The sequence below is a fragment of the Trachurus japonicus genome, chromosome 21 (genome assembly GCF_045865225.1).
Source record: "Trachurus japonicus isolate A0001 chromosome 21, Traja_1.0".
Lineage (NCBI taxonomy): Eukaryota > Metazoa > Chordata > Actinopteri > Carangiformes > Carangidae > Trachurus > Trachurus japonicus.
In genome coordinates, this window is record NC_140927.1 from 10983154 (window position 1) to 11009887 (window position 26734).

The window sequence follows — 26734 nt, forward strand, 5'->3', positions numbered from 1 at the left end:
GAAAATAGAAAACCTGCAGTGACTGTGATCGGAGTTACATAAGAATCTACATAAGAACCAAAATTCCTGCTGCTTCACTCTGATCAAATACTGTGTTCATAATGGATGAAAAGAATAAAAGTAATTGAAAAATTACAAGCTAAACTTTGTTCTCTGATTGTTTCTCTCAGCTGATGGCGGTGTATGAGGAGCAGGAAGCCCAGCAGAGGGGTGTGGCCAACACAAGCCTAGCCCCCAGCCCTGATATCTACCAATCTGAGCTCGCTGTCTTCCAGCCAATCGCAGGAGGGGAGATCGAAGTCAATTCCTCAGCGCTCAAGTCCAGTAAGTAATTTTCCCTTCTGGCTGTAGACAAGTTCAACCCCAAAAATCAAGGAAAAGTTTGTTTTGAAGAATTTGAAGAAGAAAGTTTTGGAAATTCACATCTCCATTTAAATCATTGTTGACTTTTGACAGCACTTCATTGTCTCATGCTTTTCATATATATGAATTATTTAACATAATTAAATACTTTATTCCCACAAAATTTGTTGTTAATAAAACACAGTAGAAGCAAGAAGATATTTCCCTCCTCTTTTCATGATAGTCACCCAAGCCACAGTGAAATGCTCAAATTTATCAATTGGATTGACCGTGCACTTTATTAGAAAAACCCATACAGCTGTTGTTTGTGTATTTATCCCATCAGCCAGTCACATGGTAGCAATGCAACTAAAATAACAAAAAACAACAAACATTCTGATACAGGTCAGGAGCTTTTGTTAATGTTCACATAAAAAAATGAAACAAAAAACAAAACAAAACAACATGCTCTCAGGTTTAATGGACATGTGCAGTTTTTACACAGCATGGACTGATCTGTGCATGGAAACGAGAATTCAAGGTAGAATGGCCAGGCTGGTCCAAGCTGAGAAATGGCTAAAAAGTGTTTTTTTGACCTTTGACTAAAGTCTAATCAGTTTGTCCTTGAGTTGAAGGGATTCTCTTGTGAAGTTCTGGAGGTTTTATGCTCACATGACAAGTGAACGTTTCAGCCCAACATTTCTCACTATTTGAAGAAATTCCCTTAAGGGGTTCCAAAGAAATTGTATTTACTTAGCCAAAAGCCTGTATATCTGAGGTCAACATACCATTGACATTTGACTTTCGACAATCGCCAGATCAGTTCATTGTTGACGCCAAGTGGACATTTTTGTGTAAAAAACGTGTTTTGTTAGGTCACCATGCCCTTGACCTTTGATCATTTTCCACATAACATGAGTCCAAGCATGTGGAATTTGAAGAACTTTCTTCAAGGTATTGGTAAGTTATCATGACAATGGGATGGAGTTTTTTATCTTGATATCTCCACCTCTGCTGAGGCACAATTAAACATCAACAAGTCTACTTTTTGTGGCACAGTTTTGGCCCCTGTGCACCAGCCAGTCATGGTTTGAATCTTGAATATTGTTGTTTACCTAAATCTTCCATGTCAAAAAGCTAAAGTTGCCGGTCACTGATAATTAGATCTGAATTGAGTACAACACCTTTTAGTGTGTGGTACAGTGGGAGATTTTCGCCATGAATGTGTTGCTGAAATTATGAGTTACAGTCAAGTCAATGTGCACCAGATTCTTAATATAAAGAAATGTTTCTAATGTTGTATGGAATTGAAGCTACAGTATCAGGAGCTGTGGCTGTTTTTAGAGGAACTGGATGCCCTACCTGGCATTAGTTAGAGCTGCCTCAGTGTCTGTATAGGAAAGGCAGTGACCTTAATATCAGTTTGGCTCTGGCATTTATCATTGTATCATAACATTTTGTCGAAATTACCACAAAGTATTATGCCTGTGAAGATAAACCAGTCTATGTTAACTTTGGCAACCACAACTGCTCTGTGTCTGATCAAATACCAAAAGTATTCTCAGTACTTCCCCCACCACTGACTTTGGCAGGGGCTTTTTGCTCTAAACGCTGTTTTAAATCATGCTTAAGACTTAACAAAGAAAAAAGTCCCTTGAGAACCCGTTTACTTTTAGGTGTAACCTGTGGGTCAGTACATAAATAGGTCAATGCCATAAGTGATGTGAACAAGAAACAGGTTGAGTGTGGCTCAGGTCTGATGAGGAGGCTGAGGGCTAAGCCAAGTTACTGAAGGATAACAATCAAGTTACCATTGTGGAGTGAGATATATGAGGTACATAAGTATATGTTTGACATTTTATTAAAGCTTATTGTTTTTTTACTGTAGTTCCAAAGCCATACACTACATGCCTTGTAGACAACACTGTAGGAAGGATGTTAATTTGATACTGAGTTATATTACAGACAAAGGTCAGACTGTGATTGGCATTTTTCTGTAAGACACTGATGAAAATAAGATGAGGACAGCTGAAACGTTGGCAGCACTGTCTTTAAGATGCAGACTGAGATGGGGATGAAAAAGAATCGAGTGAGTTGGAGAAGAAAGAGGAGACAAGAAGTGTATGTGTGCCGCGACGCTGCAGAGCAAAAACTGATGTCTGGTTATTGTTACTTGGAGCAGGCCGATCAACATGACCTTTCCTTTTTCTCTTTCTGTCCTTTACTTCTTCTCTCCCCTTCTCCAACTCTCTCTTCACCTCTTCCTTTCTGTCTTTCTTCAAGTCAAGTGCCTGTTCAGTACAGATACTAAGGATGTGAGTGTGAGAAGGCTTACATCTGTCACAGTTACTTGTCCAAATTTTATTTCACTTAACCCAAACAAACCATGTGGATGACGGATTGTTTGTACCTGCAATTAGACACTACTTTTGCCTTACACCTATTTTCCTTTCACTTTAATACTTCACAGATTCCACCTCCTTTATTTATGAATTGTTGACTATAAACCTGCTTTATTGCATTCTTTGTTAGCATCAATCTAGCTGGGCGCCTGACATTTAAACATAATCAAGCGAACATGTCAAGGTTGTTTTCAAAATGTCATTAATATGTCAAATGAAGTGTGATAAAGCTCATCTATCTTTTGAAAGCTGCATTATATCAACACGTCCATTATTTACCATTATTTATTTGTCAAAATAAAGGTATTGGCATTTCTCAGTCATCTTAAGCGATGTCAAACAGATTATTGAGCTGTTGGTTAAAAAAAATCATAATCACAAGTTTTAGTAATAGATTGTATCTCATTTCACTTTCAGTGTATTCAGAAAAAACCATGTATCTTGAAGCTTGGCTCCTGACAGTAATAACAGCATCGACATTTCAGTTTGTATGACCTTCCTTAAATTGTGAAGGGGCTTTAGCTGTATGATCCAGACACTGTTAAGGCAGGAAGTTTAGTCTGTTTTAGTATGGTCGCCTGTCAGCAGAGATTAGTGGTAATGTGTGACTGTCATGGGAGATTAGAAGTAACGGAGCTCTGGAGACTATCACTGTCAATGAGGGAAGGTCAGACTTGGGCCTCTGTTACTGTCTAATGTTTGGCCTCTCACTCTAACCACCTGTCTCTCTCTTACTCTCTTCACACCAACTGTTTTTGCAAGCGATACAAATCTAGCAGTCGAGCAGGTAGGTTAGGCATTCCCATTAGAGCCAATGATAATAAGTGATCTTGATATGTCTTACTTTAAAACGTTTCTTGCAGATTTTGTAAAAAAAAAGGTATTCAGACACTTATTATGCCATCAGTACAAATACATACTGTATACCTCTGCATAGAAGCATTACTGCAGCTAGATAGAGGGTAGTGTGCAGTGCTACAGTAAGTGATTTATAAGTGACTTTGAATTTTAAAAGACCAATATGGTAAAATATATTGATCTTGGAATGCCTACAGTCATTTATATAGAACAATTAGCACAATTAGACTGGTGTTTGTCTTGATCTATAGACACAGTGGAGCATTTCTCATAGTTTCTTTGATCAGCTTCTTTAATTTTTGTCTTAACCTTTTTTCTGTTGAGTTTTTAAAATATATATTTTATCTTCATTTTTGTTACATCTAGCCATTGCAGTGTTTCTTTTTATTGAGCCAATTATGTTTTCCTGTCAGACCCTTTATATATTTTTTAATCTGTCTCTCATTTTTGCATCTTTTGTCCTCCATCCATTTGTCCCCCTTTCATTGCCTTTCCTTGGAAGAGATGAATTGATTAGGTTTGATGTAATCCATACGCCCCAGTCTTAAGAGCACCAAGGGTCCATTTTGTGACAATCAATATATGACCCTACAAATATCATTTGGCATGTGTTCTGAGTAGTCTACTCAACTAGCTTCCCCCCTCCCTCCCCACCACCTTACTCATTTAATTCCCAGTGGAACTATAGAAGCCAACATGACAATGTTCTTAATGTATATATATAGATTGATGGGCCCTTTGAATGGAGATGGTAGATTTGAGGATTGGGAGTGTACCACACGGATCATTATAATACCTCCAGTTATAAATGTTATTTATTTGAAGGTCTATGTGGTGTTGACTTTCACCAAAGCCCAGCAGGAGCATTGGCTATAGTGCGTTTTATCCGTCAGTGACAGATGTTAGAGACATATCATATATTATCTTCATATGTGCTCAGAGGCAGATGAGCCACTTTTTGGACGTTTAGGTGCATGACGAGTGCATTACCTGAGGGCCCCTGAGGGGAGAGGAGCATTCATTAAGGATCTGATATGGAAGCATGTGAGAGGTTAAATATGTTGTAATGAACACATGGCATTGGTGCACATATCCCAAAACAACATTCAGGAATGAGCTTTACAGTAGGATGAAGATGATGATGTAGCTATGCAGGTACAGTATGAACATAGATCTGTAAATGAATTCATTTGGGTAAAAGAAGTATTTGTCACATGGTTGATACTTTAGATTCATACCTGATTTTAGTTTTTTCCCCACAAAGAGCTAAAAGGTAGATGTAGGTGAGTCTCCATGGAGTTATTTGCCAGTCTTGGCATTTGCTCCACAATGCTAAATGTGTGTCTTCACTGGCATTTTGATGGCATTTGACTTTTGAGTTTCCAACTTTTGAAGAAATCTCCTAATATAAATGGTCCTAAAATCAAGTTTTTGATGTAGTTACTTATTTAAAACCTGCAGAGGGTCTTCTATACACACGTGTTTACATCTGTGTTGCTTAAAATGTGCTCGTTCTGTAGAATCCATCACCTCTTTATCTTATTTTATGATAATCATTATGGTCTCTGTAACTTCAAGCTTAATAAACTAATAGGCTGTTTTATAGTGTTCTTGTCTGTCTTTGAAGGCACACTTTGACATGTCTTGGAGTGAAGTCACAGGTACATTTTGATGACAGGGTGGAAATTCATTTTGTCAACCTAAGAAAAAAAAACATCTCTTCTCTCTCTTTCTTCCTCATCATGCTTTGACACTCGCAAAGAAACACACACAAACTCCTGTCTGTAGTGTGGTAGCTCAGGTTCTGAATCTTGTCATCTAAAAGATTATTATTAGACATGAATTTAGCTGAACTGTGACTCCATCAAAATAGCATTAGCAATTTTAAGACAGTTGTGTGTGTGATTGTGTGTGTAAGCAGAGCAGATACAGCCCCTTTTTTTCTCCATTCTTTTTCCTTTCTTACCTTTTTTACATTATTCTCCGACTGCCCCCCCCTCCCCATCTATTTTTCTTGTTGCATTAACAGTGTGATAGGAGGCAGTCACATTCAGTCCTGTTGTCAAAGAGCTGGGTTCCTGGGGAAAAGAGCTCCCCTAGAAAAATGCAACAGAAATGCAAAATACAGCAGAATGAATGTTGATTACAACAGAAAAAAACATGCTAATGAAATGAAAACAAAACAAATACAATATAGTTTGTTAGATTCTGAGGTACTTAAATTTTAGGTGATTCTTTCAAGTCATTTGTCTGCAGCTGAAACAGTTTGGCCAAATTCACCCTGCAGATACCTGCTATAAACAAAGGACTGGAGCAAAGTGGCTGTAGAACATCTACTGTAAACATTGTCAGTAGTTATCTAGTCCATACAGATGTTCTGTAAAATCTCTGCCTCTGCTTAAACAATCTTTCTCAGCTTGTTCTAGATGTAAAACTAAAAGTTTATAGGCAAATGCTGCAGTGACATGCTCATATGTAGTATTGAGACAAGAAGCACAGTAATCACTCTCAACTTTTGTGGAACTTTGTGGTGTAAATGTGTATTTGTGTTTGTGCTAGTGATGAAACAAACAAATTATCATCTCTCAGTTACTCTTAGTGGCCCTCATTTATGAAACTTGCGTACACCAAAAAAATGGGTGTACACCAAATTCACCGCAAGGATCGGCATTTATTAATCTGAGCGTGAGCGTACGGTACGCACAAATCTCACGCCAGCTCTGACCAGGTGTACGCACATTTGGAACCAGCGTAAAGCATGCAGGAAGGAGTGCCGCTGTGTCAAAAAGATTATTAAACCACAGTCTAATAACGCAGCGATGTGGATCACATGTTGTTGTTGTTTATATTGATAAAAAGATAAAAAAGTAGCCAAAAAAAAAAAAAAGAAACGCTACAACCAAGTCCGTGTTGAAAATTTAACTGGACTTTTATTTTGAGCAACTGAGATGAATTAAAAACCACGATGTGACAGATGCTCGTTAATCAGCTGTGTCAACAGAAACAGTCAATGACAGACAGACCTGTTATTGTAGATCACACACACAAACTTCCAACATCTCCTGCACCAGAGCATGACCGGACGGCTCCTCAGTCTCTCTCTCTGCCGGACACCGGAGCCTCGGTGGGGGGGGGGTCCGCTACCTGTCCAGGTGCAGCTGATCTCCACGGCGGAGTGTCTTTTTTTTCTTTTTTTCCCCCGTCACCGGGACCTGTCAGCGGGACATCGGGCCGGTGTTTCACATCCCTCCATCAGCCGAACCATGCCAGCGGTGCTGATGGTCATAAAGTCGCGTTCGCAGTAATATGCCCATATGATTTCTCCTCAATCACTTGTGTTTAGTAAACTGCAGGAGCATTTCATGAGATCGCTGGGTTTCCTGACGTGGTCGGTGACACGTGCGTCTGCAGCCTCCATCCACCGGGATGACGCTTATCAATCACAAAACCTATCAATCTATCAATGTCCAGATATTTAATGTTGCCGCCCTCTCCCTGTTCAACGCGGTAATGCCAGTAAAGTCCCTCTTCTTGGCCGTCTTCCGTGTCTCCATGTCGTAAAAGGGGCAGGGCGACGCCTCTAAAGCAGGAATATATCGGGGCGTGACATTTAAATGACGCTCGTTTTCAGCCGCCGGATTCATCACCACCACGCCGGTTCTACGCCGAAATCAGCAGCGTACACACTTTTAGTAAATCACACGTGACACTTGGCGTACACTGATATTTACACCAGAATCTACACCAGATCCTGCGCAAGTTTGATAAATGAGGGCCAGTGTGTTTTAGTGGGAAAGGACTACCTTCACATTGTTGTTTATGTGCATCCTTGTGTTTTCTACAGACACCCCCCTGCTGGTGAGAAGTAGCAGTGACTCAGCCCTTGGTCCTCAGCTGAGTGAAACTGAACCCTCCCTCAGTGAAGACACCTCTGAGATGGTAAGACACCAAGGCAAATCAATACAAACACACATGGAGGTTGAAGCACACATTGTTCCTGTGTCACTGAGGCTGCGTTATTCTCATGACTCGTTGCGAAACCAAAAGTAAGGAAACGCTGGTCGGCTCGCCCAGCATCTCCACCACCACTAATAATAACAAAATAACGATAGAGACAAAACGATATATTTATCGAAAATGGAGCCATTAACAAGTGTGGGTAGCGTAGATTCATCCACATTAACGTGAGACGTTTTTATAACCAAATAGAAACTCCTCGTTGTCCCTTTAATACAGTCTCACAGATCCCAAGATGACAATGAATGACATCCTGGCTAAAAGTTGGAGGAGAACAGTTTTGGATCAACTATCCTGAGTCTGACCGACATCATTGTTCCTAGGAACTGTGTCACACACAAGACGGATCAGTTATTATGTATCTCTGTTCCCTCTGTGTGTTTTTACACTCATTTGTGAGAATGGCAATATCTCACATTATTAATAATACTGGGTGCATTCTTTATCCATATAGAGTAGTACATACTTTTGAGACACAAGTTTCTTCCACCCACTTAAAAAGTGGGAAATAACTGTTATTAGTTGCTATTAGGGCTGCCCCCAAATAGTCGACCAAGCACTGGTCGACCAAAAAATCATTAGCCGACCAAAATTTCATTGGTCGATTGGTCGCAGGAAAAAAAACAAAAAAACATTTGGAGCCGTGTCTTGTCAAAATTAAGCCAACATCAATGACTGAACTGTATATGAAAGGTTATGGGGCTTTTATTTTGAAGAGCCGGATACAGGAAGTCGTGACGTGACACTTTTTCTTTTTGTTTTTTTTACACGGCACGGCAGTCTCTCTCGTATCACCGCTGTCACCATTAGCAGGTGCTGTCTGAGCCCCGGTCCCGTCCCACAGCGCTCACCGGCGGCCAGTCTCAGTGTCACGGAGCGGATCCATGATAGTCCCCGCTGCAGTCAGAGACCCGCACCCATAGGCATACATGTATGTCTATGCCCGCACCGCTCCACGCCGCGGACCCCCACCCCCGCACCCCCGTCACACAGCCTGAGCTCAGTAACTTTTTACCCTCCTCATCTACTGTGTTTATTGGTGATAAACGGGCATTCTGCCGGTAATCTCGGACCCAACACGGCCGGAGTCAGAAGCATTAATAAATTAATTCTCAACTTTTTTTTTTTTTTTTTTTTCCCCTCAAGGTGGGGGGTCGAATAGTCGACTAATCGCCATAAGTGACGACTACTGGTCGACCAACAAAATCTTTGGTCGGGGGCAGCCCTAGTTGCTATAGCACACAAGATTATCTACTGATTTAAGCTGCACAGTAGTGCAATAGAGTCTCGATGATTTTGCTTGAGGTAATATTTGTTTATTTTCACTTCATGTTGCATTTGTACATCAAACAATAGTTTTTAAGGGGTGTACAAACCAAATATATGTCATAACATTTATTTCCTTAGGTCTGTTTCATTATCCTTTGCAAGATATTGATCCTCAAGGACACCATGAGTTTTCCTCTAGTGCTGTTTTAATCAAATTGCCTGATTTTCATTAAATATGCTGAGCAAATTAAGTCTCCCAGGGGGATGAACACTTAAATTTTAATGACCCCATGGCCTCTCATCGAGCAGCATTCCCAGGACAAACTTAATATTCTTGCATCACTGCTAGTAAAAGCAGCAAATTGTTGATATTGTTTTGCTTTAAACTTGTACTTTCCTGCTAATGTATTTGGAGCTGGAAGGATCAAATTTTGCCCCAAGGATTACATACATTTCTTTTTTAGTTAGAAACACAGTTAGGATTCTCACAGAAACTTTTTGTGCCATTTTTTAAGGATATGTCTGTGTGATTCTTTTCTGTCTTAAGGCCATTTAATTAATTCAGGAAGCCTCACACACACTGCAGAGAGTTGTCATAGTGGAGATGTTATTGAGAGATTCATGCAGAATCATTACAAAGATGTGTAATTAACAATGCTGTCATTGTTTTACATGGAGTCAACTATCAGCTGTTGTTCTGATCAAGCAGGTTAGGAGTGTTTTTGCCTCAAGATTGACAGTGTAGGTTTATTATGGGTTTAGGCTTATGGGACTGAGTTGTGTGTTTTGTGCCAGGTTCTTTCTAATTCAGTCACACATTGTCAAATCAGACTCCACTAACATAGACAAATGACTCCTGAGTTTTTAACTCTCTTTTCATCCTGTCTCTGCTTTCTCAGAGGGGCAGAGGGCAAACACCTGCTCCTTTCTCCTTTTTTGTCCTCCCCCTCTTGCTCATTACCCTCCTTGCCACTTTTTTTTTTTTTATATATAATTTTGTCATCTTTATTTTAAAATTAAACATTCAGGTCCAACATCACATCAACTACTATTCAACAAAACCATAATTTCTTTTCATAATTGTAGATCATGCTTTTTTCTATTCTATTAAAACTGTGATTTTTCCCAACCCATTTTTCTTTTATAAAACACTAAACTCTCTGAGTGTCTGCGCTGCCACTTTGACCTAAAAGCCTCGTGGTTAACTTGCCTGTGCACGGTGTCTGCTCTCTCTCCTCTGTAACTAATAAATGTTTTTCGCTGCATCTCCTATTTCCTCTTGAACCGTGGAACTAATGGCTTAACTCTGTATCTATGCATGTTCCTGCCCTTTGCTGCAACACCCCTCCATCCATCTCTTCTGTTTTCTTCCTGTGTTCTGTGTAATAGAAAAACTCCCAAAAGGTCAAGTGCATGCACTGTATTTCCATTGTCAATATAAACAGCAGCTACGTTAATCCAGCGTGATTTGAAATTACATTTCTATAAAAACAATAGTGAGTTTTGAGCACCCTGGTTTAGTTAGAGTGAAATAATTAAAACAGACAAGTCATGTCATGCACACAGACGTGCATTTGCCCAGGAGAATCTGCTAAAAATATGATAATACATTGTGCTGGTTGTTGCATAGAGACGTAGTTTCGGTGACTTGTTATGACAGTGTTACAGTTTAATATTCCCTCTTGACGGCTGGACACAGCAAATCCCTCAGGTTCACTGGTTAAAGAGACTTCCACGCCTGATTGGACTCTTGAGTGGTGAGGGCTCTTCCCTTGAGATTCACTCACCGGACAAACATCCATTTTTTTTAGCCTCACTGTATTCCCTGGAGAACAGCCTGTTTGCATGGTTCAGTTCATTTGGGGAATGTGTCTGCTTCTCAGAGGTGGACTGTTAATGTTGCTCAGGGTGCCCTAACATGTTTTTGATAAGACCACATGCAACATTTAACAACAAAATGCCATATTAATTGTCTTGATAACAATTTGATCTCTTGTTTTACCCCAATCATAGTGACCAGGCCGACCACTTTCCACTAAAACACACACCTGCAGTCAGTTCTGATGTTCAAACTACAGCTTTATGAAACATGTTTTTGTAGAAGTGAAACCCAAGTGGTCTTATCACTAATAAATGTGCCAACACTAATCTATTTACTTTTCCTGCTAAAATGTAAGTCGAAGCTGAGGAATGTAGATCGTGTTGCTCTGAGCTCTCTGTCAACTTCTTGCATCTAAGCTCTGTTTTCATGGCCCACTATCACTCATGTGGCTGACAATATAGAGTATTGCGGTGTGTGAGCTGCGCAGTAGGCTTATCTATGGCTGTGGCTCAGGGATTTATCTTTTAGAGCCACTGAATGATATTATGCACATACATATGTGATTTCAGCGACACCAGCTGTGCTTTTGTATCACTCTCCTATAGTTCATACACCTCAGGTTTCTCTCATGTAACAAATACAGCTTTGATCAGAACAATAGGTTTTGTTACATGAGCGTAGGTTTTGCCTTGAAATATAACTACTGTCAAATGTTTTCTTGCTGCCTAATAATCCACACAGTGTTGTGTAAAATCGCTGGAACTCACACGGTTATAGCTGAGACTTATTTGTCGAATTTGACACAGGCATTTTTACCATTGGAAAATTGCATCCTGTCGTGACAAATGTAACAAGTAGTGGAGATCCCAAATGGAGAGAGCTTAGGCACGACACTGAAATGTATGGAATCTCTGTATTTAGAAATGTGCTTGAAGTTGACGTAGGTCTAAAACGAGTTGTGATGGAGTCGGTGACTGTGGTTCTTGGGTAAGCTGTGTTAGCACTTTGCCTCAGCTACCTTGCCTCCTAACTACCATTTAGCTAATGTGGTCAGTGACTGCACAAAGTCCGCGCTAATCATCACAGCCGTGCAAGATGTGTTATTTTGTGCTAAATTATTACTACATACAGAATCAATATATAGATAAAATAAATGTAGCCTCATTAGAATCACATTGTTGTATAATTTTGTTAGTCATTGCGAATTGAAGGGTAGCCAGCTGAGTTTATTTTGCTAAGTCACTTTTAGCTATTTTATTCGGAAGTCTTACGGAGCTATTTTTCTCATCTCCTTTAATTCGTTAAAGGGGAACTATGCAAGTCTGGTTGCTTTTTAGCTGCTTTGGTCACTTTTGTTTCTCTACGGAGCTCCCCCTACAGGAGATACTGATCTTGCAAGGTTGTTGTTTTTTCGGCCAAGAGACGCCAGGTGGAAGGCAGAGAGCCTCCATTCTCCTTGTAACAAGTCATTTAACCATCACAATAACTCCAAAGCTGTCTGATTAAGGTGCAAATCTCGCATAGTCCCCCTTTAAAGATTTAATAGTGAAGTCATATTTATTGTGATTCTGATGTGTGTGCCTTCTGAAGAGAGCTGACTTACTTAAATTTTCTAATGAATACATATTTGAAAGTTTTATAAACAGCAAGACTGACAGCAATCAGGTTCTCCCTGCTCAGACCTCCTATAGTGAGTCATTTTACTGGGACTAATTTCCTAATTGCATGTTTACCACCAAAGCAAGTGTCAACAAGAGATGTAAGTCTTTAGAAAAATAAATGTTAACATAACATCCACTTACTTTTAACAAAATAACATAGTTTATTTCAACCTATTTACTTTGATTGTAAGCTTTTAAGTCTATACACTTGGGGTAAGAGTGTGAAAAGCTAAATGATTTGTGTGTGATCTAATATTATGCACACATCACCTCTGTTCCAGGTTTTCATGTGTATGTTGGTTTACATTGACAGATTTCATTGTTGTTGGTTGTGCCAGTAAATGATTACATTATGTCCCGTGAGATACCATTTGATTAAGAGCGTTTGAGTTGGTGTTAATATTAATAAATTACATGGTTTTACTCCAGTCATTAGAAATTAAGTGTGAAAACACCCACTATTACCGCTAATCTATTTTTCCCACATATCTCCTGGTGTGTTTGATGCTCTCGTCTCTGTGTCGATGCTTTTCTGTCTCACACCTGCTGTGCTGCAATAACTAGCTCTGTGACCACCACAAATAGAGAAGTTATCTCTCTGTTTCTCTCTATTTTCTTCCACATACATCCTTTTCTTTTTATGCCATCTTCACCATCCCTCACTCTTTTCCACACACACACACACACACACACTCAGTCACTTGCTCATAGGTCTGTCTCTTCTCAACCAGCCAGGTTCAGATAGAGGTAATGGCTCTGGGTAATTGTTCAAATTGTCACTTGGCCTTTGGTGAGAGCGATGAAGGGAAGAAAGTACTCTTCTCGCAGTAATTCTCTGTCTTTCTTCTCTGTCTTTGCTCCTACTCTCTGTCCCCCTGTCTTTATTTAATTTCAATCCAGAAAGATTTACTGGTGGAGCTCTTCTGTTCGAAATGCCAGCCACAAATGAGTACAGTGAGCCGCAAAATCACTCTCACTGTCCCTCTCCCACTTTCTGTCTTGGTTACAACACACGCACACAGACAGACACACACACACGCATGGTTGCAGCTTAGTTACAATGTGTTAATCACGCTGGGAGTATTTGTTCCTGTCTAGAGTACTACTGGGGCTAATAAGGCTCTACAGCACTTCTTTATCACGCTGCCTCGGGGTGTGTACATTTGCACGTTCGCTGTCATACGTACGTCACGGCTTTTGTGCCAGCACCCTTGACGCATGTTTTGTGTGATAATCTTGTATAGCTGTACATACGTGTACATACAGTACAAATGCTCTGCTGTGCCGACTCCTCCTCATGCCCAAAGCCCCTTTTTCCACTGGTGGAACCTGCGCTAAAACCTGCTAACATCTGACTTGCCTCTGCGTCAGGAGAGAGATCAGTCAGCATTCACACCTGGATCAATTGATTGACATATTTCTGTTTTGTGTGTGTGTTAAGTCCTGTCCAGAAACACTGAGACTATACCGTCCATGGGGCTGAGTCTGTGTTTCCAGTTTTGTCATGGCAGCCAGCAGCTCTCTCTCTCTCCCTCTCTCTCTCTCTCTCTCTCTCCCTCTCTCCCTCTCTCTCTCTCTCTCTCTCTCTCTCTCTCTCTCTCTCTCTCTCTCTCTCTCTCTCTCTCTCTCTCTCTCTCTCTCTCTCTCTCTCTCTCTCTCTCTCTCTCTCTCTCTCTCTCTCTCTCTTGCTCTCTCCCTCTGATGACATCACTCCTTGAAGTTAGGTGTAAAAGGAAAGGTGAACTCCACTGTCGCTGGGAATGAGTCAAGTAGCTCTTAATAGTGGGTTGAGCTGCATTTAAAAAAAAATCTGCCTGGAAAAAGGTTATACGTTTGAGATTAGAAGAGCTGAACTCATGTTGGTTTAGTATGCTAAACAATGAACTCAGGAGGCCTCTGATTTGACCAGGTCATACCACTGGTACTTAAGGCAAGTAGCTGTTAACTGTAGTGTATGATCTGCTGCTGTTAATTTACTACTTAATTAAGTCATATATTCCTTGCAACCATTTGAAACATACACACTCACAGATGAAACATGTTACACTGTGTCACACATCCTGATAGAAAGAGGAGAGCTTTTCAAAGAAGTTATTGAGTCATTTGCATTCTAAACAAATTAGGTGATTTTATTTAGTAGAAAAAAAGAATTATTTAACATTTTGAATATTATTTATTTCCTTTGCTGTTTATGTCTCTGGCTCTTTGACATCACATTTATCAAACTCATATTTACTTTAATTCATCATCCACTTCTGCAAGTAGATATTTCAAGATAGATTAAGACACACAAACACACACGCACACACTGTCCAACATTCATTAATTCATTACTATTCATTTATCAGACTCATTCTGGGAGTGTTTTCAGGGACACTTAGTCTGATTGGTTATTCAGTAATTAGTAATATCACGAATAGTTCACTGTTTTTATCTGCTTTTATCCACTTTTAGCAATTATTAGATTGGACCGAGAAGGGTAAATGCGGTCCATTTATTACAGGCACAGTTAAGGCAGCATTATCCATCACTGAGTTCAGATGGAAATTCTACTATTCTAATCTCAGTTTTTGGAGAGCCCCTAATGCTCACGAGTATCGATCGAGCTGTCCAAGCTCGGCAGACTAATGTATTAATTTTTCCCTGCAGTTGTCCTCAATATATTTCTAATAAATCTTTGTCATTTATAATTATATTTTTATTTTCTCCTTAAATAAAACACTGGGTCTTTAAATCATTATTTCTAGTGAGCCTTTATGTCACCTGTATTGTACTGTATTTCATTAAGGGGCTGATTGTGTCTTTTTACATCATTTATGATTTTCTTTTTCCAGTGAATTCCACAGCTTTATTGATGGTTTAAGAATATGCATCTTCAATACAGTTCTGAGGTGACCATCAAAACATCATTCTTAATAATCTATGCAATGAAAACAAAAGTATAGAGTATATTCCGCTTGAAGATCCTTTAAAACAAATACAAATAACTAACTCCTTCACTGTTCAGCAGAATTGTATTTGTCTTTATTATTGATGATATTGTGAGGTCAGTATGAAAAATGACACACATGTACTCGTTCAGATTCATTTACTGCCTCTAAATTAGCCTTTGGTAAGTGAAATATGTTGCTGGCCTTTGCAATTAAACTGTCGCTCTGCCAAAGAGAGAGAGGGAGAGAGAGAGACTATCTCTACATGCAGTTATTAAATGGGACATATACATTTAAGCACCAAAGATTTTCTAATTAATCTATCAGTTGCTGTTGTTATGACAAAGAGTTTAGGATAATTAATATTACCTGTCATCATATTAATAATTAGGCTCACATGACTGCACGTGTAGCTCAACCAGACTAATTGATTTCCAGGCTGCCAAGCTTAAACATATGTTTACTGTGTCTGCCGTCTGTCTCACCTTACCGTCCTCCATCTCCTTTCATCAGCCTTTGTTTTTTTTTCATCCTGTCTTTTTTACCATCTTACATCTTTCTTAGATTCCTTCTCTCTTTATTTCTCATCAGTCTTGCTCCATGTCTCCTCTCCCTCGCTCTTTTTCTTCTCCTCTCTCCTACTGACATGTGGTATAGGTCATATGGCAGAAGGGTGAGGGGTTAAAGGTTAAAGGCCATGTTAAGAGTCCATTAGTCCCTACCACTAACATTGAGCGTTATTGACCTGCACATGTGTCCGTCTGCATCTGCTCACTCTGCTTGAACATGCAGACAGATATGCAGATTAAGACTGAATGCTAATTCTGATTGATTTGACAGTCATTCTGATAAAGCTAATTTATGTACCCACCACTACTGATGCTTCAGGCAGCTTCAAAGTGCTTTAGATACAATTAAAACAGACTTTCATTTAAAATGAAAAGTTGATCAGAGTCGGGGCAAAGCTCAGCGATAAAAATTCATGTACATCTTAATTTAACTTTAATGCTCAGCACAGCAGCTTAGCTGTTAGTATATAATACAGCTCACTTGAATAACAAGGAGTGGCTCACACAGGAACATGAGTGAGACAGAAAATGCCAAATGGTACGGAAACCTGCGAGACAGCTGCAATTGCAGCTTAAGAACACGGATAGAAAAGTCAAAGAAATGCTTTAAAAAAAAAAAGATATGAGCATCCCTCAGTAAGAGTCTCAGAGGCACTTGTAGAAAAACAGCTGGCTTAGAGGTGACATAAGGACTTGGGGTCTCTATTGATAAAATAAATCAATAAATCAATAATGATCCTTCAAAGTATACAAACCTGCAGCATTTTACTGAATCTGTACAGTAACATGTTAGATATCAGGTATTCATAATACATCATGGATTTGCACATATGTAGTTGTGAAGCTACATGTGTGTAAACATGTATACACACAGTCACCGCCTCATGTTAAGAATAAGCTGACTCATCTGTCCGTCACTGTTACGTGATGGCAGCAGGGCGTGGTGTGTGTCCTGGTCCCTGTGGAGCTCACCTCTGCGCCCTCACACAAACACACACACTTCATGCAGGCCCTCTGTCATTGTGTAAAGTAATTATTACAGCCCCGTTGGCTCACATTTACACGCTTCTTTGTCACACCTCTCCCTCTTTCTCTCAGTTGCCATACCCATTGACAGTGTTATTTATTACTGCTTGACAACACTGTCTTCTTGCCTTCACATATTAATTGCTATTTGTACATCATCCATCCATCAATTTAGGAGCTCCTTCACTCGTCACTTCACTCATTCATTCTTTTGTTAATCATGTATTTCTTTGTCTTTCAAATTGCAAAGATGTATTTGTGGAGCTCAGGATTTCATGTGGGTTTGAGTGCATTAAAAGCCATAATCAAAACAGAGTGAGTCCTGCGATTCCTCCACTTAGTCAATCTTTCGCTTTTTGTTTATTTACACTTTTGATTAGTGAATCCATCCACATGTCCTCCAATATCTACAATCTCTCTTTTCCGTTTGTCCTTCCATTAAGTCTTCCTCTTGGTGACAGTTTCAGTGTGCTGTAGGAGCTTTTTGTTCTGTTCTTGTATTGTCTCTTTTCCAAATGCCAATCACAGACGAAGCTAAAAGGTGTTTCCCCGTGTGTTCTCTGCAGGCAGCCGGTCCTGCTGTGGAGAGGCCTGCAGGGGTGGAACGACTCCAAGGCAAACACACCTTCAGTGGCAGGTCAGTTTTTTGGGAGGGGGCTTCTCTTGTATTGACGTGCACTGAGATATGGATCCTGTCTCTATTCATCGTGCTGCATCATTGTTCTAACCAACCTCACTAATGGGTTTGGTTAAACAACCTCAGAAAAGCGACACCATGAGGACTTTGTGTGTTAACATACTGTACTTAGTTTTTTTTTTTTTGTGTGTCCATGTTTGTCTACATTCATGTTTATTGATGTTTATGTGTGTGTGTTTGTGTCCTACTTTCTCTTCATTAAAGCTGCAATTCTAATCCAGATCAAGGCCTTTACAGATATAGTTGGTGTAAAGAAGCGCCATCATTAGCCCACTACAAAAGACTGCCAAAACGGGGTCAGGGTTACACAGACACACACACACACACACACACACACACACACACACACACACACACACACACACACACACACACACACACACACACACACACACACACACACACACACACACACACACACACACACACACACACTCACACAATGAAATTAAACAGCCACAAACACACTTGTATCTGCTTTTTTTTTTAATAGGCCAATGCAAGTGAACGCACACATGCATACATTGATGACTGCTGCTTAATTAAGAATTAGGGATGCAGAATGCCCCATGTCTCTTGTGAGCCTTTTAACTGTGCATGTTTATGTGTGTGTTTGCTTATTTTAGCAGGAGGATGTGGGGGGCAGACTCATACATCCCCAACACAGAGCCAGGACAGATGCAGAAAACACGTAGAGCAGCATTATGGGCACATGTAGATTCTCTTTGCTTATTTTTTGTCTATGTCCGATGACCACGTGCTGTCAACAACACCACTGTTGGGTCATATCATTATTTATGATGTAACTCTCGGACAGGATAGAAAACAAAGATGTCTCCCACCAGGGCCATTCTCTGCATCAGCATGACTAATACAAAACCAGGGCAGTAAATATGAGGAAGTGGCTCTCACACCATTGATGAATGTGGTGCTCTGTCCGACTCCACTGACCTCTGTTAATGGATAGTATATTAGACTGCGATTTTGAAATCAGCGGGTCGGCATGGTCATGTAATTAATCTGTGGTTAATTCATAAATACTAAAACAAAATAATATGTGGTTAACCTGTAACACGGCCATGCACAGACAGAGTCAGAGCTAGGTAGAGGGAATAATGTTGACCTCATGCTAAGCTGTTTAAGTCTCTCTCCATGGCAACCAGCTGCAACCACAGATGACTTACACATGGACTCTCACTTACATGCAACGCCCCACACTTCCTCAAATAATAACTGTGTTGTTTTTTATTTACCTGAGCTTAAGAAGCTAGCAGTTCTTCATTAGAGGCAGGCCTTTATTATTTGTCCTCTCTTGTTTGATTTGTGGTGTAGTCTGTCATATTTTGCTAAGAAGACTTATTTTTATCTGATCCCATTAACTCTGTTACATTATTATGCCATACTTCCTCTGTTTCAAATTAAAAGGCATCCTGCATTTCAGTGGTCAGGGACCCTCCATTACTCAACATGGCTCAAACTGTAAAACATTTGCAGACACGCGATGTGCAACAACAGCCAGACCGGATTAGAAGCAAAAAGGAACAGAGCGGAAATGATAGAAATGTACATTATATTTAACTGGAAAGCACATAATGTAATATATAACATGCCTCAGGAGTTCATCCACCCTTGTTTATTAACTTCTTTGGCTGGTCGTCCCTTGTTTATGTTAACCATGCCAGTGGCTAGTATTGGAGACCAGGCTTTCAATTCAATCCCAAATGTAGATGGAGTAAATATGGTATACTGCTGCTACACCACCCGCCATACATTGTATTAGCTGTAGCTGTTTTTTTTTTTACATGTCTCCATTGAGTTCAATCAAATAATGACACTGAGTGACTGAATTACAATCATATCACCTCAATAAATGATTAGATGTGAATTCTGATTAAAGTATGCAATGTAAGTGTCAAGTGAATTAAATAACATTTCTTGACAGTTTAAATTTCCTCGTGCCTTTTAGTAGTATACATTGAATATAGAGGTCATTATCTTAGACATACATATAGCTACACTCTCTCAGTGGTTTGATTGAACATATCCTCTAATGTACACACACCAACACACACACAAAGCATCACAGCTGTGAGTAATGTAAAAGTGATGTAATGGTTTTCCTGGTCGCCGGGGAAACGATCCTTGAAATTGCAAAAAAAGTCCAAAATGAGTAGAGGAAGGCAGCTATAAATATTGGAACAGTAAGGCATACTTTAACTAAACGTGTGTGTGCGTGTGTGTGTGTCTATGCGTGCCTTTTGAGTGTGAAGCTACACCTATAAATACAGTAATAGCTTATCATAATTTTAACCACACAGCACTCTCAGCGCAAAACTCATTACCTTTGAATCAAAATGTCCTTTTTATACAGGGAAACAGATTTACTGTGAATTGGTTTATTGAAATAGCATTGCCAGTATATTATATTTCTTCGTGAAATAAGGCTCGACGCAGAAGGTGTTTTAGAAGCGAGGAGGTGAAAAGGTAAATGGGTTTCACTGCATGCACAAAACAAACTGGATGTGGGAAGGGTTTTCCATGGATAACAGATTTTATTCCAATGTCAATTTGGGACCTAACTCTGATTCTACAGTGAGGATCGGTCTTGGTCTGTCTGTTTGTGGATTTGTTTGTCTCTCCCTTCCAATTTATCCTTGTCCATCTGTTTTTCTGTATCTTTGTCCTTCTCCACCTGTTTTGTTTCCTCCTTTTGTCTTCTTTCCAGCTTTGTTCCTGGCCTGTCTGTTTCTTCTTCTCTCACCCTATTAGTCTCTTTTCATATGTACACAAGGATGAACATACCGTTCATTAACAACTGTTGGCCTAGCGGTTGTAGTTGCACTGCATTTCATTGTTTACCACAGAACATATAATATAATTTGTACGCAAAACATTCTTATGGTAAATATATCATTATTACTGTGATTATTTCTGAGAACTTTGTATCTATGCGGGCCACAACCGGCTTTGCTAATATTGGCTAGTTAATCTTGCAAATTGTGTGTGTGCTGAGTTTTAGTGAGACATAATGCATCCATTTTACCCAGCTGACAAAGAGGTAGTTCGCTGCCTCATGGCATTTACCCTCATGGTTGAGATTCAGCTCTGTCACCAGTAATGTGGAGTTAATGTGCAGACAAGTGAGTGGTGTCAATGTAAATGTGCAGCGGCCATCGCTATCACATTCTGCCTTTTGACACCTAATATCTAGCAGGAGAAATAAAAGAAAGAAAATACATCACACACTAAAATTACATTGATTTGACTGATAATTAAATGTTGTCAATGTAACAAGATGGGATTAATTAACCTACAGTATCGAAATAACATTATAACCATTATTTTAAACATTAAATGACGAGCCTGCTTTGGTCTTATAGTTCATGATGTCCCTGATATCTGCAGTACATTCGTTTGTTAGGTTTTATTTAATGCAAAGTAATAAAGGTTTGACATAATTTTACTCTATTATGATATACAGTATAAAGAGCATAAATACATACCATGGGCTTTTTTTTATACCATTACTTGTTCTGTAGTAAAGAAAACATTTCATTTTAGAAAGTTATATAGTGAGCCTACTGCCTTGATATCATTCAGCTGTATTCTTTATCTTTCCTCAAAGAACTACTCATAGTGTGTTGTGTTTTAATTTCTTTTGTGAATGTCTGCATTTCTGTATTTGAATGTTCATCTTAAGTGGCATTGTGCTTTTTTTTCCTGGTGTGCGTCCCCTTTGCTCTCTACATCTCTGGTGCTCTCCACTTTGAAGGCCAGCTTAGAGAGAGAAAGGGAGATGATAAATAAGAAGAAGGATGAGAGGGTGAGATGCAGTGAGAGGAAGAGAGTGGTTTGGTAATGCACATCCTCCTTTTTTGTTATTTCTCCTCTGTGTTTCTGTCTTTCATAGTGAGGATCAGTGAAGTGGCAGGTGGATAAAGAGAACACCTGCTCTCTTCATCTCTCTCTGCTCCTCTCCCTCTCCCTCTGTGTGTGTGTGTGTGTGTGTTTGGCCCTTTCTCTCTGTCTCTTGTTCTCTCACATTGCGCTCCCTCCCTCATTTCTTCTCAAGTCTCACCCATTTTGTCTCTCTCTCACCCCCACTTCATTTTTTGCATTGATGCAGTCTGTCAAACATCTCACACAAAAAATAAAAAAGGAAATGCAAATGGATCGTGTGTGTGTGTGTGTGTGTGTGTGTGTGTGTGTGTGTGTGTGTGTGTGTGTGTGTGTGTGTGTGTGTGTGTGTGTGTGTGTGTGTGTGTGTGTGTGTGTGTGTGTGTGTGTGTGTGTGTGTGTGTGTGTGTGTGTGTGTGTGTGTGTGGTGTGTGTGTGTGTGTGTGTGTGTTATGTGTGTGTGTTATGTGTGTGTGTGTGTGTGTGTGTGTGTGTGTGCACCTTCTTTCCTTTTTCCCCTCCCTGTTTTCTTCAGTTTTCTGTCCTTCTCCACATTTCTTCCCCTTCCCTCCTCCTGTTTTCTCTTTGTACTTTTTCGCCATGCTAGTAGCATCTCTGGTAGCGTACATTTAAAGAATGGTATTTTGTCAGCCCAGCACTGAGGTGGAAACAAAAATGTCAACAACTGTTGGATGGATTGCCATGAGCTCTGTTAGATATCCACAGGTCCTGACTTTTACTTGTGTTACCATGATGTTAGAAGCTTCACTTATCCAGAAAAAAGATCTGTGTCTACTGGATGGGTTGGCACATGGTACAAACATTCCCAGACAATGTTTGCTAGGTATTTTTACATCCCTATAATAGTTTTTCTCTTACATTATTGTAAGAAAATATTTGAATTTGTATGACATTTTATATATGGACCAACCAGAATCAGTGCCTTGTGGTTGTATACTTACCAGCCAGCAAGTTGCAGGGTATACGGTCAAAATCTTGGCATGCATCCGTCACTTTAACTGAACGTCTGGCCGTTTGTTTTCACTCTGCAAGCGGCTGATTTTTTTTTCAGACTCGCGCTCGGTGTGAAAGGCCCTTAAAGCAGAACTATGCAAGTCGGCCGGAAATAGCTCGCTCCTTCGTTGGTTTCTCTTTTTTTTTCCCTCTCCGGAGCTCCCCCACAGTTCTGGGAGGCACATGTCACTGTCGTAAAAAAAAAAAAAAAAAACTCTCCGCCACCACCTCCTCCACCTCCTCCACCCCCTCCACCCCCTCCACGTGCTTGTGTTTACTGCTGAAGGTAGAGAGCGGTGTTTGCTAAGCCCTGCTAACACGGAGCTAATGCTAACACGGAGCTAACACTAACACGGCCACACACAGACAAAGACACAAAGACACAGACATACACACACATGAATAAAGGTTCCAAAATGCGAAGGCATGTGTGTCATGATGTACCTATTACATTATCTTATAAAATATCCATGGTGTGTGTTACAACGATCCCATCGGTGTGTGTCTGTGTGTCTGTGGCTCCGGACACCGAGCAGTCAAGCAGCTGTCCAATAGGGACCCGTGCGCTGTCACGTGACGGGCTGTGAGCGGCGGTCACATGATCGTTTAAACATGGTTGCTCTATTGCCGGCTGTTGCCGGCTATGAGCGCTACCGTCTTTGCTATCGGCTATCAGGAAATCTCCTGTGGGCGTGAATGTCTGTGTGAACCTCATGCCAGGGCTGCACCGTGGCTCTCTGTGGGGTTGCCGGTCCTGTGCGGAGAAGTGGCTTGTTGCCGCGAGCAGCATGCAGAGCTCGGTGAGCAGGCACTTCTCCGCACAACACCGGCTCTCCACACACAAGATGACTTTTGATTGAAACGGCCACCGAAGTCGGCCCCAATAATCGTAAATATTGAACATGTTTAATACTTACGATTATCGGCGCCGAACGTTTTCCGAGCCGATTGTCGGGGGAATTTTGACTCTTAACACACCACACACTACAAGAGAATCTTATAAGATAATCGTAAGAGCTTAAGATAATTGGGCGATGTCTGTCCGTGGTCGGAAGGGGGAAAATCGGGACAAAATCAGCCCGATTATCTTTATGTGTGTGGCAGGCTTAACAGAACGTTACGAGACAGAGTTGTCTTCCAGACAAATTTACAGACTGCTTGACGGAAAACTGCCCCCGACAGGAACGTGCATCAGCGGTTTTGTATGAATTTACTTTGAAAACAACTCCATCTCGTAACGTTTCGCCAATTTGCCAAAATGTTGAACTATCCCTTTAAGTCTGTATGGACAACATGAGAACATAAAAACTCCAACATAACACGGCATGGAGGCAGAGCGGAGAGAATGACTGGCTGTCTGCCACAGACTTATATAATCCAGTCAGGCCAGGTGAGCTGAATCTCCCTGTCACTTGCTGTCCACCCACCAGGCTCCTGCAGGGAGAGGCTTTAACCACAATTACACATTTTCCAAAATGGTTTGTTTTTCTGGGGTGTTCTCAGGGATTTTCACTACCAATTACAATCAGTGTGGTCATTTATTTATTCATTGGAACTGAGAACGCTTCCATTTCCTTTATGTATTGCATCCTGGAGGAACAGTGTTTTTTATTTGTGCCGTAAGTTAGTTAGTTTTCCAGTGGAAAGGACATACTCAAAACCTGAAGTTGTACATAGTTTAGAATAGGATCTTTTTTTTTAACCTCCCCACTGTCTCCGTTCTTCTTCTTCTTGCTATTTCCTTTTTGTCTCTACTCCCTCCCTACCTTCCTCCTCACATACATCCCACATATCCCCCTCCGTCCTTGCCTTCATTTCTCTTCCCCTCTCTCGCAGTCCCTTGTTTCTTATTGTCTGGATTAACTCAATTTTTGCTGAGTGGTGATGAGGCAGTATCTTCTCTGTGTGTGTGTGTGTGTGTGAGCTGAAAAGAGAAAGAGAGACGGAGACAAAGAGCGGAAGGAAGTTGTTTTTGCACTGCACATCTCTCCCCTGTTGCCACCCACCATCATCAACCACCCTCTCTCTCTGGAGTTTATCAGCATCTGCACCACCATCAGTCGACGGAGGTTTAGGGATAGATGGTCTACAGAGAGGGAGGGAGACAAAACGAGCAGTCAGAGTCAGAGGCAGAGAGAGAAAGGAGGGTAGAACCGAAGAGCAACCAAACTAAGTTCAGACAAAACTCACTTTGAAAAAAATGCGCACACACAGGGAGCAGAGAGAAGGTCAGGGGAGGATTAATGGCTGTGCTCTGATAGATAAACTAATCAAACAAACAAAGACACACATTAAAACACAGACAGAATGTAAAGCAGACACTCACTCGAATAATCCAAACTAGACAGAGGCATTGAGAGATTCAAAGAGTGGAAGAAACCCATAGAGATGAATGGCACAAAAAAAGTTTTGACAAACACACACACTCACACACACACAGTTGTTGTTGACTTTGAATAGAGTGTTGACATCCCCTTCTCTGAGGGCTGGGTTCACAGACGTGGATTAAGTCCTTGACAAAAAAGTATTTTTAGCACAATGAATGCATCCATGGAAAGGGATGTATCAATCTAGACTGGTAGTTTTCAACCCTAACCTCCGGAGGCACATTTTCAGACACTATGCTGTTTGTATTTGTGTGGCACTGCATGTGTGTGATCTTCCCCATGTTTCATGATCAAGTCTTTTTTTGTCTCTCTTTGTCTTATTCTCACTTCCTGTATCAGTCTCTGTCATATTTAGTATTTTGTGCATGTGTTTACTACGAAGGATTCATGTTTTTACATCACAAGTCTTTACCATGTGTTTCTTCAGGTAATGTCAGCTCGTGTCACAGATTTGTCCCTGAACAGCTGATCATTATGCAGAGTATGTCTGCAAGTAAACACAACCAGTAGACAGGTGGGAATACACCAGGGTTAGACTGCTCCCATAAGGCTTGAAAAATATTTAACATTCTCTGTGATCAAAACAGCACCAGCAAATGTATATGTGAATCCTTTGGAGTGACCTTGTTTTCTGCATTAATCGGTCACGCTTAAGTGTAGATAAAGACAATGTGCTCAAACTATAGAATCTGTTGTAATTTTTTTTAAATTAATTGGACACAGATATTTAATTTACCATCCCAAGCTGCACATTACTGGCAAAATCTAAAAAACCTGAGTATATCTGGTAAGTATTAGACAGTAATCGATGACATAAGTGATTTGACATATCAATGATTAAATTTGGTCATCTGTGTAGGGAGCAGGGGCCAAAATTTGGCCTACCAATCAAATTAGTCTCAGACAACTTTGGGTGGACGGCCTGTCTGTCAGTCAAACTGCCAAATCATGCAACCGTCATCTACGTTTACGGGACACGTTTGTGTCACAGAGACGAGAGCTGTGAGGCTCTGATCATGCAGGTCCAGCAGCGGTGTGTAAGGCAGAGAGCCTCCACTCTCCCTGTAACAAGTAACAAATCATAGTCACGACTTATCAGTTGTACAATTTGAAAATAAATCCTAAGTCTAGCTGCCTGGGATGGTAACTTTAAATATATTATGGAAATTTCACTTTTTGAAGGCTCCTTAACATATATTTGGGTGTTTGTCTTGCCTTCCGGGCCCTAAAATGTGAGATTTGACAAAAAAAATCTGTAATTTGCAGGATAGGTTGAAATCCATGCAGTTTTACAGGCTGTTTCCTCAGTTGACATACAATGATGTCATTAGTTTTTCGAATTTGCATAATACCACCTCTACCTGTGAGTACCGGTACGGGTAGAGGGGGCGGGGCAGGGTGAGAAGTGGTTAATTTGCATTTAAAGGGACAGGCACTGAAACCAGCCATTCTGAACAGGGCTGTTTTGACCGATGCAAAGAGAGCTGTGATGTTTGATCCTTGGGGTATTTTGACCGAAGCATGTCACAGATATTTATTTAAGACACCTGGGAACTATTTTAATTTGTGAAAAAGGGGCATGACATGTCTCCTTTAAACATTCATTGTGCAGGTGGAAACAGGAAGTGAACCCTTGTCTTTAATAACTGGCTGAACATTCTTTGGCAGCAGCTGCTTACAGTATCAGACATACACGCTACTCAGGAGCAAATCTGAGCCCTTCTCTTCCTGCGGAGGTGCTTCAGCTCAGACGTGTTCTTAGCATGTCTGGTGTGAGTGGCGCGCTGAGGTTGTCCCACAGCTCAGTCTGGTCTCCAGAAGGAGCATTTACCTGGTTTGAAAC

The 26734-nt window shown here is 40.5% G+C and overlaps 1 protein-coding gene across 5 annotated transcripts in view; it reads left to right on the forward strand.

Annotated features, from left to right (window-relative positions):
* LOC146964794 (partitioning defective 3 homolog B-like) overlaps positions 1-26734 on the forward strand; it is a 199702-nt gene that overhangs the window by 36941 nt on the left and 136027 nt on the right. For all 5 annotated transcript variants that reach the window (XM_085766116.1, XM_085766115.1, XM_085766117.1 and 2 more), the window contains 3 exons: positions 171-324; positions 7447-7541; positions 17463-17533. In XM_085766116.1, the coding sequence (XP_085622242.1) occupies positions 171-324; positions 7447-7541; positions 17463-17533 (320 nt within the window). The remainder of the gene's footprint in view (positions 1-170; positions 325-7446; positions 7542-17462; positions 17534-26734) is intronic.